Source organism: Acanthisitta chloris, unplaced genomic scaffold, assembly GCF_000695815.1.
Source record: "Acanthisitta chloris isolate BGI_N310 unplaced genomic scaffold, ASM69581v1 scaffold32522, whole genome shotgun sequence".
Taxonomy (NCBI): domain Eukaryota; kingdom Metazoa; phylum Chordata; class Aves; order Passeriformes; family Acanthisittidae; genus Acanthisitta; species Acanthisitta chloris.
In genome coordinates, this window is record NW_008662799.1 from 7,109 (window position 1) to 18,887 (window position 11,779).

At 48.9% G+C, this 11,779-nt stretch overlaps 2 protein-coding genes across 3 annotated transcripts; one reads left to right on the top strand and one right to left on the bottom strand.

Moving 5' to 3' along the window:
- Nucleotides 1-531: 531 nt before the first annotated feature.
- Nucleotides 532-1,048, top strand: TMEM11 (transmembrane protein 11; the record flags this gene model as incomplete). The annotated part of the gene is made up of 1 exon (XM_009070732.1): nucleotides 532-1,048. A coding segment is annotated over one exon (517 nt), but the record flags the coding sequence as incomplete, so codon positions are not given.
- Nucleotides 1,049-5,356: 4,308 nt separating this feature from the next.
- DHRS7B (dehydrogenase/reductase (SDR family) member 7B) lies at nucleotides 5,357-11,442 on the bottom strand. 2 transcript variants are annotated; one of them, XM_009070731.1, is made up of 6 exons: nucleotides 11,265-11,442; nucleotides 9,139-9,254; nucleotides 8,235-8,445; nucleotides 7,490-7,582; nucleotides 5,997-6,149; nucleotides 5,357-5,669 (listed from the first exon to the last, which is right to left on the bottom strand). In XM_009070731.1, the coding sequence occupies exons 1-6, from the start codon at nucleotides 11,413-11,415 to the stop codon at nucleotides 5,464-5,466; spliced, it is 930 nt and encodes a 309-aa protein (XP_009068979.1). In that variant the 5' UTR covers nucleotides 11,416-11,442; the 3' UTR covers nucleotides 5,357-5,463. The 2 variants fall into 2 exon arrangements, with proteins under 2 accessions (XP_009068979.1, XP_009068978.1); XM_009070730.1 differs by having other exon boundaries at nucleotides 9,133-9,254; nucleotides 11,265-11,415.
- Between the last annotated feature and the right edge of the window lie 337 nt (nucleotides 11,443-11,779).

The following is an 11,779-nucleotide window of genomic DNA, read 5'->3' on the forward strand; positions in this document are numbered from 1 at the left end:
TCCTGTGCAGGGACAGGAGTTGGACTGGATGGTCCTTGTGGGCCCCTTCCAGCTCAGGACATTCTGTGATTCTGTGTTCATCTGGAGATGTTTACTCTCAAAACCTCCCAGCGCAGCTTGTCCTCCTATGGATGAGCTGCTTGCCTTGTTTCCTGTGACAGCTCCTGGAGTCTGTGTGGTTTGTTCAGTGGTGTGGTCACAGAGGTGTGACACTTCCACTGTCTGGAGAAACTGCTTTGGGTGTCAGTGTGAGGACCCTCAGGGTCATTCACAATTATTAACAAGATCCTATTTTCTCAAATTGTTCTGGATCCTCCAAGTTAGGAAAAGGTAAGGAAAAATACATTGCCTTATTTTTGATGAATCAGTGTACAGCAGGTGTAATTAGCTGCGAGTTGAAAAGCTGCTGGTCGTGGGACAGAGGCAGTGCTGACCTTGAGGGACTGCCCTCACTGGGGGCACCTCTGTGCTCGCAGCCAGTGGGTAAAACCTGACCTCAACTCTAGTTTTAATTCTGTTTCCTGTTCACAGGGTCACCTTGTCCTCCACGGACTGTTACATTGTGCACGAGATCTACAACGGAGAGAACGCTCAGGACCAGTTTGAGTACGAGCTGGAGCAGGCCCTGGAGGCACAGTACAAGTACATAGTGATAGAGCCCACGCGCATCGGGGACGAGACGGCGCGTTGGATCACTGTGGGGAACTGCCTGCACAAGACGGCCGTGCTCGCGGGCACCACCTGCCTCTTCACCCCTCTGGCCCTTCCAGTAGATTATTCTCACTACATCTCCCTGCCTGCAGGTGTGCTGAGCGTGGCTTGCTGCACCCTCTATGGTATCTCTTGGCAGTTTGATCCCTGTTGCAAGTACCAAGTCGAGTATGATGCCTATAAACTCTCCCGCCTGCCCCTGCATACACTCACCTCCTCCACCCCCGTGGTGCTGGTGAGGAAGGACGACCTGCACAGAAAGAGACTGCACAACACGATAGCACTCGCTGCCCTGGTGTACTGTGTAAAGAAGATCTATGAACTCTATGCTGTATGACTTCAGCAGGGAAGAGAGAAAGCCACAAAGACAAGTGTATTAAGACTCCCACAGTAACGTTTTGTTTTTCCTCTTTGAGAAGCAGTGGAGACTGGGAAGGATTTGGTTTAATAGAGCTGTTATTTTTCAAATAACACATCACTGGTGCACCAAGGGTTTCAGTTCTTCGTTACACTTGAGATGTGGATGTGTGGTGACTTGAGAGCTGTATGTTAGGCCAGGGGAGTCCAATGCAGCAGCAGGATGTCGATGAAAGAAGCGAAAGCAATAGGGAAAGGGGGGAGAGCTCTTTTTTTTTTTTTTTTTTGGGGTTTTTTTTTTTTGGAAACATTTAAGTATATTGTTTAATTGTATTACACAGAACCAGCCAGAAGTTATCATTGACCATTAAAGGATGAGAATTTCAAATGTTTTTGCTCTCTTGTCACTATTATCATAGTTTCATTTGCTTCCAGGGGGTGGAGGCTTTGCTGTGAGAACTGCAGTGGTGATGGTTATTTCTGCCTGTTCACACACAGACCTGATCCTCCTCTTGTCCATTGGACATGGCAGCACCATCCATGTCACTTCCCAGCAGACATCTGCTCAGGGAATAGCTGTAGGGTGTTGCTTCTCCTCTTGTTTGACTAGTTGTGTTTCCTGGAAGAGCCTCATTTGTTAGTCCACGTTTATGCCTTTTTGGAATTGCTTGAACACTGAGGGTTAGGGGTAAAGGTGTCCCAGACCCCTGCTGCCCTGCCACCTCCAGCCATGACTGCTCTGCACAACGGAGATAACGCTGCAAGTTTCCAGCTACAAACATACTCTGCTCAGTTCTTGTGTGAGTTCTGCCTAATGTGGGCATATCTCCACTGAAATGTGCAGCTGAGGACTGCTGAGGTGGGATCCACCTGTCCTGCCTTTGTGCTGTGCCCTGACTGTGCAATTCCACCGCTCCTGCCTGGAACACATGCTCCTGGAGCTGTCCCTGCTGCAAGGCATCCACATGACAGCAGCTTGTAACTGTGTTATGTGAAACTTTAGAATTCAATCTTGTGCATGAATTCATCTTTGAGCTCAAAACTCTCAAAGAATCTTGTGCTTAGGATGGGAAGTATTTTACTGTTTCGTGAGATCTGCCAGATAAAAGATAGGGACTTGCTTTCTCTAATCTCCTCCTACCAGATGGGAGATGGGTGTGGCTGCAGGCCCAGCCTGGCACAGCCGCGGGTGTTGGGGTGGGAATAGCAGAGCAGAGCCCTGCAGCACACTCTGCCCTGCACAGATGTGCTCCCTGCTCCAGTGCTGGCTGCAGCCTGACCTCCACGGCTGGGGCACTGCCCTTGGCAGGGAGTCTCAGCAGGTCACACACTAAATTCAGTCCTTCATCTTCCCAAATTGCCACAGCAGCACCAAGAGCTTCTCCTCACCTCCCGTGGCTGTTCAGGTGTGGCTTGTGCTTTTCTGCTGTAGCAGCTTTTGTGTGAGCAGGACACAGCCCACTGTGTGCTGGGCAAACTGGGTTTGCTGGGAGCTTCTCAGTAGTATCTGAACAGGCTTATGGGCTGGGGGAAATAAGCCATTTCTGGGTGGCAACAACCCTTTGTACAGTGGCTGAGCTGTCTCTCTCCAAGGTTAAAAGAAGCTGAGATCCAGTGTGTCTATTTATAGCAACAATGTACAGTTGCCTTGGCAGAGAAGAGGGGAAGAAATGCAACTACTTCATCTTTCTGTGGTTAGGCCAGGCTGGGCAGGCTGCCCTTCCCTCCTGACATGTGTTTCCAAAGTCCCATCTGCTGGATGGATTGGAAGCTAAGTGGCACATCTGCCATAGCTCATATTGCTGCAGAAGCCCTGACATACCCTTGTGTTGGCCACACCAAAGGCTCATTTTCACTCCATGCAGAATAATTGTCAGAGCTGTTAATTCCTTTTCTTCACCAAACCTCTGCAGTCCTGGTGCTTTTTGGTGTTAAGCTTCCCCTTGCCTGGAATGATCACTGTGACAGGTCCCTAAATGCAGGGCTGGCATTAAAAACTCTGGAGATAAAAAAGAGCAACTTTCCTGGGGTTTCCTGCAGCAGGAGGAAAGGTGACAAGTCAGCTCAGCTGTCACAACAGGTAGGTCTGTTCTAAACACACCTGCTGCTCCATTCTGAGGTGAAGACATAGCTGGGGGGGTAGTGGCCTTGTTTCCCATTGTGATAATGTGGCTAAAATGCTTGGTGACATCCTGGCTGTGGTCACTGTGCAAGGTGACCTGGGAGGATGGGAGGGGACTTGAGGGTTGAGTATTTTGGGGCACGGTGAAATAATTTCACCACGTTTCATCCCCTGTGCTGGTGGCTTGGGACCAGTCTCCCTCCCAGAAGCCCCTCATGCTTTGCTGCCCACCCTGCCCATTGCAGAGGTGCTGTGGAGTGTGCTGCATTCCCCTCATCTTGAAGAGGGAATATACTTCCAAAGGGGAATGTGTGCACTCCCAGTAACCTCTGACTCAGGGCTGTAGTTCCAACAGTAACTACAATAACTTCCCACACACAATTTTTCCCTCAGGCCTGATGTGTTTCATCCTCAGCACGCTGGATGGGAATACAGAAATGCAAAGGTCCTTCCTGTGCAGCCACACCTGAAACACCAGAACATGGAGCAGCTGGACAAGACTGGCAGGAATACTGTATTTCACCAGGAAACTGAGGACCTGAACATGGAAAACACAAAAAGTACAGCTAGCACTAACACTCCCCTTGCTTTCCTACCTTAACAGGAAAAATGGTACATACACCTGAAAGCTTCAACTTGGAATTTCAACCCCAGGCCTGTGTGTGCCACATCTGCAGCTTCAGCCACAGGGAAGGTGGTAGAGGTTGTCCTGACAGAACAGCAGCATTATGATCATTGAACACACGCTGATCATCATCTGCGAAGGATTCTCAGAGATCATTCATAAATGAGGTGATCAAGAAAAGGCTTTTGGCAGGAGCAGGTCCTGCTGAGCCTGCACGGCACATTTGTATCATTTTTACCGTGACTAATCACCTGAGTGGATTCACACTGTCTCAGCTAGCAAGTGCTGTAAAAAGGGCTGGAGGTGAAGTATGTTGTTCTGCAGCTACTACTGGTACAGCAGCACCTTGCAGGCATGTAAGAAAAGATAAACAAAACTTTTCTGCTTTCCTCTCCTCTCCTGTTACCTGCTGTGAGGAGCTGGAGTAGGACAAAGGATTCATTTCATAGCCATGTCATTTATTTGTCATCAGATGTGCACTCACAGGCAGGACATATGAGGCAGGACACATGGAAAATGCTGGCAAGTGCATGGAGGTGGCTGCAGGGATCTGGACCTTGGTTCCACTAGTAGGGTTAGTTTTAATTACAAGTTGAAAAAAAGATTATCTCTGTCCTATCTGTGCAGCAACTCCTTTTTTCCCTAGTGGTGCTGGTAATCCCTCACATGAGGAGAAGGGCAAAAAATGGAATATGGCACTCCCTGAAGCCTTTGATATGTGAACAGGCAGGTGTCATTCCCCATTGGCTGTGATCCTAATTAGCATCCGTGATTGCTTTAAAACAGGTAAGAACTAAGGGTCTGTCTGCTATAATTGTGCACCCTACACACACACAGGTTCTCCTCTGTGTGCCAGGAGGCAGTGCCTGCATCCACAGGATCACACCTGCTCTGTGCTCCAGGCCTGCAAGTATGCTGCTGTCACCTGGGCAGTGTCCACAGGCAGCAAGTGCCTGGCTGTGCTGTTCCACCTGTTCAGTGCTTCCCTGCACTCCCTTGTGCTGGGCTTCATCCTGTGCTGTCAGTGCAGAGGTCAATGTCCCAGTACATCACTTAGGCATCATTCAGTTCCTTACATCAGTTCTTCTTTAAATGTGGCACTGGACTTTAGCTTAACATATCAGATGACTTGGCATGTTAACAAGCAGAAGCTCTGTGAAGTGTCACTTCAAGCAGCATGTTCTGGATGAGACTGGAAGGAGTGGGAAGGAGACACTGATCACGAGAGCTCCCAGCTGAGGACTATTTCACAGGGGTCATGGCATGAGGAAAGCCAAGATCTGCTTGTATGTGGACGAAACAGGTGGGTTTTATTTGTAGCAGGCCAATAAAGCTGAGCATGCCTGGAGTGAGGAGAGATGAGGTGCTGTGTTCCATCTCATGGGTGTCCTCAGCTGCAGACTGTTCCCTTCAGTTACCCTCCCTGGCAGCCTCAGCTTTCTCCTATTGTCCAAGCACTTTCCATCTCCAGGTGAGGTTTACGTGCTGTCTTCCAGCAATGTGGGGGAAACCACTTCCCACTCTCCATGCAATAGTAAACTGCAGCATTTTGAGAAAAGATTTTCCTGCAGGAGCACCTCCAGTGATGTCCCAGCCAACTGCAGGGGTTCAGCCTCTCCCTGCAGGCACTGCTCAGGTGAGCTGAGCTCTAAGAGTTCTTTGCTTTTCTCTCCTTTTTTGCTCTAGATGCCATAAGGGTGAAGAAGAGCCTGGGGAAGATGTTTCTCAGGTAGACAGCCAGGCAGGGAGTCAGGCCAGCCACAAGCACTTCCTTCTTCTTCTGTCCCACTGCACTGAGGACCACCTGAGCCACCTCAGCAGGTGTCTGTCCCTCGGCCGTGGTCTTGTCCATAACTGCCAAGGGAAAGCCAAATGAGCACCAACACCAGCAGGTAAGCCCTCACTCAGGTACCTTTCTAGGAATTCTCTAGCTGTACACAGCTGCTTGTATGGCTTTAGTCTTATCCAGTTGGATATGGGAGCTCAGGCAGGTATAACTCATGGTTGGGCCACAGAAGGCTAAATTTTGGGAGTTACCGTTCCTACCCTGCAAGCAAAGCTGGGTTTTGATCCTTCAGGGCTAACCTGTGTCCCCACCAGGGCCATATATTGCAAGAACACCTTGTAGTAACTCAGGGAGGTGGAGATGCTTTAGATAAAGGGCACCAAATCAGATCTCACCTCCGTAGCGAGATCCGTCTGCTGTGACAGCATTGACAGAGAGGTTGGTCTGAATGTACCCAGGGCTCACAACTGTCACATCAATGTCATACTGCTCCACCTCTGCTCGCAGGCAGTCAAAGAAGGCCTGGGTAGCATGCTTGGAGGCTGCATCTGAAAAACAGGAACAATGCACCAAGGAGAAGGAGCAGGGCTGAAGGAATACTCACCCCTCAAATAGATCTCTCCCTGCACTGCAGCCACTCCTCAGCAAGGACAGTGGCTGCTCTCCAGCTTCTATGTTTGGTTTTGTTTAGTGAATGGCAGCAACAGGTAGTGAGAGTGAGAGGCAGTTTAGGAAGGCAAAATGTAAACTCAAGTTGGAAGCTGGCTGGGATCCTGAGTTTACTATCACAGCCCTGCCAAAGCACTCTGGAGTGAACCTAAGCTGCCTCTCACTCCTGATAAAGGAGCCCCACAGCCTGGCTTGGGAAGTGTTTGGGCAGACAGGCTGGGGCTGCAGAGGGCAGAGCTGGCAGTCACTGCTGAGTGCTGGGGAGTTGCAGAGCAGGTTCAGGACTTGGCTGCACACAAGTCAAAACCAGATCTCCTATGCAGGCATGAGCAGAGAAGTATGGCCTAGGGCAAGACTTCCCCCTGTTAAATGGCTGAGTGACTCCTCTTGCTCAGTCACTACCTCTGTGACTGCCACCACCTCAGCACGGCTGCAGGGCTGATGTCAGCAGCACAGAGCTCAGCATAGGCTGAATGCCCTGTGAGGTCCCTGGCCAGGGCTGAGCTCCCTGCTGCCAGCCCCACACAGCTCTGGGCCCTGCACAAGTGCTCTGGGAGCTCTTCAGAACACAATCCTGGTGCTATCACACCCACATCACCTGCAGGACCCCATGGCTCAGACATTCCAGGCTCTCCTGCACTCAGCATCATGCCTGACCTCCCTTATGCCATCACTACTCTACTGCTTATTTTCAGTGATTACAGATGCTTGAGTACCAAACACTCTTAGTTCATCCATCTTCTAAAAGGCTTTTTCCAATAATCTCACCAATATTACTTCTTGTCATAACTGATTTAGTATGAAGAGCTTGCTGGGTCAAGATGACTGTTTAAGTTTTTATTTAGGCACTGGTTGTACTATGGCACTTTATAAATTATTAAAACAAAAAGTTCTTCCTTTCTTATAGATTAACCAAACAGCACGGATAAAATACCATAAATCTACAGAATTATGGCAACTCTCAAATGTTAAAATAGGAATATCAAGCTGAGTTCAAAACATATTCTCCCTCCCCATCCCTTAACAACTAAGATTTTGTATTTGAGTGCCTTCCTCTTCAGCTGTCAGTGATTTGTGACCACACTGAGGGTGATGCACAGCTCTGCCTTCCCTGCACGCTGCCAGCTCCAGGGAGAGCTAAATGTGGAAGCAGGAGCCAAGTATTTATTCAGCCTGGTGGCCCAAATATGTCTTCCCCATCTTCTGTGGAGGTACTTACATGCAGATCTGAAAGGAATGCTTATTTTGCCTTGAACGCTGCTGATGGCCACAATGTGGCCTTGTCTCCTCTTGATCATGGAAGGGAGAAGTGCTAGCAAAGGACAGAAAAGACCCATTCAGACAACAGTCCTGCCACTGCTGCTGCTGAGAATCAAAGCTTTCAGAGCATTCAGAGATGCTGAAGTGAATTACAAGGATCCTTGTTCAGCTGGGCAAGGGGCAGGCTTGGGAGGTCTCTGACTGAAGCTGCAGCCTGGCTGGGAGGTTCACCTGAGAGGAGACTGGTGTGCTAGTGAGGCTGCACAGAGTCCGTGATCTCCCACAGGTGTGGGCAGCAGGACTTGCTCTTTCTGCTGCCAGAACTTCCTTCCATCTCCAGCAGCTGACACCCTCCAGGCTGAATGTCCTGTGTAACCCTACAGCTTCCTAGGAAAGCTGCAGCTTCACCTGGAACCCATACTGAGTTCTCTAGTGCTCTGTCAGGACAGACAGGCTAACAGGATCTCTCCCAAGTTCCTGCCAGACTAGAATCAGGAGATGGAACAAGGAATCATCTCTAATCAGGTACTTCCCACACAGTCATGCCTAAGCACCTCCTTAGGCTTGTCCATAACCCAAAACCTTCCTCCCCTCTTTATGCTGCACTGTACCAGGTACAGTTACAAACACAAGTGCTTAGCTGTGTTGATCTGCAGAGGCATCAGCCACATCCACCATCCCCCTGTGATCCAGATCACTGGTACCTTTGGTGAGGGCTACAGGTCCAAAATAATTTGTTTCCATCAGTTTCTTGTCCACATCCAGTCCCGTGTCCACAATTGTGCCTCGGAAGCTGATGCCTGCATTGTTGATCAGGATGTCCACATGGCCCAAGTACTTGAGGATCTCTTCAGCAGCACTTACCACGGATTTGGTGTCCGAGAGGTCAAACACCACAGTGTGAGGTTTGTGTGCCTGTGAATAAACAGAAGTTAGCAAAATACCAGCTCAGGCTGTGCTGGATGTTCATGCTCCTGATGGGATTCCCCAGCTCTGGAAGCACAGGAGCAGGGCCATCCAGACCTTGTGCAATTACAGTGCAGCAGATCCACATGGCAGGAGTACATGGCAGAAGCAGGTTGTGCTCTTGTCTTTCTCTGCTCCTGTAGCCTGTTCCTTATATCCAAACTTAGGAAAGGGGCAAGGGAGATCTTCCTCAAGTACTAAAGTTTCCTGTTGTCTTATTTAAGCAAATGCATCTGAAAAAGTCAAAACTTAACCCGTGTATCATGTACAGAGGCAACACCTTCCTTAGCCCCTGTCCACAGAACTAGACACCAAAAATAAACGCCAACAGAAGGAAAATCCCTTTTCCAGATTCAGTGTATTAACATACAGGTGCAAGGAGTCAGGGCACTCTGCCCTCATGTGCTTTCACTTCCATTCCTAGCCAAGGAGTGCTTCAAATGGCTTATTTTTGTAGGGTTTTCACAAGAAATGACATGCCAGCTCAATGTTCTCCTAATGAACATCTATCTCTAACCACAGAGTTGCATTTTTCCTATTACTCAACAGCACAACCCACAAACAGTTCTGTAACTTGTGCCCCAAGACGAGCAGAAATCCCAACCACACAGGACACCAGGCCTGTCCTCCCCACACACTCACGTTCTTCCGGTGGTTGGTCATGGCAGAGAGCTCCTGCATCAGGTCTTTGAGCTTCTCACTGTCCCTGCCACAGAGTACCAGCTTGGAGCCAGCTGCATGGAAAGCCTTTGCACATTCTTTGGAGGAAGCAAGGAAGAGAGACAAGTAGGCATTTGAGTAAGAAACAGCAGATCCACAGCACACCTGGTGATGGCTAAAACTCCCTTTAGCTGGAGGGGTCTGGGGTGCTTTATTGCTCCTGAGTGATGTGCTGACTTAGAGCGAGGTCACAGCCATGTGCCATCCTCCTGTGACTGTGACAGACACATGATAGCAGTGAGGCAGCTGTTGTGCTCACAGTTACTGTGCTGGTTATGCAGTTATCATGATGTTTACACATCCTCCCCCATCAGCAGGTTGAATTTGCCTCTTCATTTCTGACTTTATGATCTTCTTAAGAGGGACCACAGTCACCTTGTGTGTGTCATCTAATGCAGCAGGGCCTGGGCTTAGGAGGTTCAGTGTTAATGAACACTCCAAAGGTTCTGGAAGCCTTGGAGCTAATGGCTTCATCAAGGTGATGTCAGGCTATTGTCCTCTCAGTGCCATCAGCTGCTGGGGTCAGAGCATGTTCCTGTCCCCTCTGTGAGCCACTCAGACAAACTGCTTGTTTGTACAAGAGATGACAGTGGATGGCAACAAAGGGTGTTAAAAGCACACAGTAATTAGATGTGGTCTGGTGGATTAATAACTGGGAGTGAGGGGAAGAATGTAAGAACTCAACAGTCAATAGGGAGGAAACTTCACCACACAGTGGTGGAAGTCTCTGTACCCAACAGCCCATGGTGCTTCAGCTGCCCAGCTGGAAGTCTCTCCTGAGGTACTAGTTCCCTCTCTTCTTGATAGGAAATACAAATTCTTTCACCACTCTTTGGCTGTGCCAGGCAGAGAGGACTAGTCCATCTCCTTTGGCCAGGCAGTTACTGAGCACCTCCGACCTTAAGGACAAACTCACATGCAAAGACAGTGTCAGTTTAAGCTCTATTTGTTCTGTGAATGTCCTCATCCTAGTGAAAGGCCTTGATAGCAGAGAGCACCTTGTCTTCTCTTCAAACAGCTTTTAAAGGCATTATAGAAAGCAAAATTAGAGAATGGATCCACTAAAGCAAAACATAAATTTCATTTGGAAAAAAAAGTACTCCCTGGTGTTACTATTGCCAAGAGTCTGAATTTAGAATGGATGGATTTGTATCACGAGAGAAAAGGTACTTTGAGGGTGAGGGGCAGGGAGAAGTGGAAGATTTGAAGGGTAGCTGGAAGTACAACAAACCTGAATGTCAACACCAGTGCTGGGAAGTTCTAGAGAAGCAGTTTGGCTTCCTAGCTTTTTCAGGATTTAGGGAAAAGACTCCTGACAGCACTGGAACAATGTCACTTGTTCCTTGCTTTGATGAGCTTCAGTTTATACAGGATGTGTTCAGTTCTGGGCCCCTCAGTTCAGGAGGGATATTGAGGTGCTGGAGCAGGTCCAGAGAAGAGCAACGAGGCTGGGGAAGGGACTCGAGCACAAGTGCTGTGAGGAGAGGCTGAGGGAGCTGGGGGGGTTCAGCCTGGAGAAGAGGAGGCTCAGGTGAGACCTTATCACCCTCTACAACTCCCTGACAGGAGGTTGGAGTCAGGTGGGGGTTGGTCTCTTCTCCCAGGCAACCAGCAGCAGGACAAGAGGGCACAGCCTCAAGCTCTGCCAGGGGGGGGGTTAAGTTAGTTATTAGGAAGAGATTTTTTATGGAGAGAGTGATCAGGCATTGGAATGCGCTGCCCAGGGAGGTGGTGGATTCACCATCCCTGGAGGTTTTCAAGCTGAGACTGGATGGGCCATGGTCTAGTAACCACGGTAGGGTTGGACTTGATGATCTTGGAGGTCTTTTCCAACCCGGTTGATTCGATGATTGAAAGTTTCCTTAAATGCTGAGACTTTCTGGAATGAAAATTTGTGCTGGCTACAGTTCTCACTGCTGTGGGAATGCGTGAGCCATGTCTCAAAACTCACAGCAATAGGAACTTGCTCATTCCGTCTTTATGCCCCTAGCTGCCCCTTCCCATCCCTCTGCTTGCCCTGCCCTTAGTGCCCTCCTTTCTGGACATACCTTTTCCCAGGCCAGAGGTAGCCCCTGTGATCACAACCACTGCTTCCTGGAGGTAAGTTCGCATCCGCATCCACTGCAGGAGCCGGAAGATGGCAAAGATCCCCAAACTGCCAAAAAGCAGTGGGATGATGACTGTGCTTGTGAAATCCATGAGTTTTCCTTTCTGAACAGCCTTCCTAGAGCCATAGAATGAAAAGAAACAGATCATTTCACCATGAGGAAAATTAGCAGAGGCTTAAAACCTAGAGAAGTTATTTTTCTTCCCCCTGCCTTAAACCACCAATAAACCAAGTCCCACACAGAGGTATATTCCACAGATTTTCTCATCCCTTCATTTAGACTCGGGAAAGTTCACATTAGTACTCAATTTTAAGCATTTAAATGCTAATCTGAACATCCCAGAAGGGCACTTGGCATTGGATCCTCTCAGCTGTCATGTTAACAACTCGGGTTCAGAGATGCTGTTCCCATGTTTTGCTCTAAATTCACCTTCTTGTATGAAGTGTATTTAGACT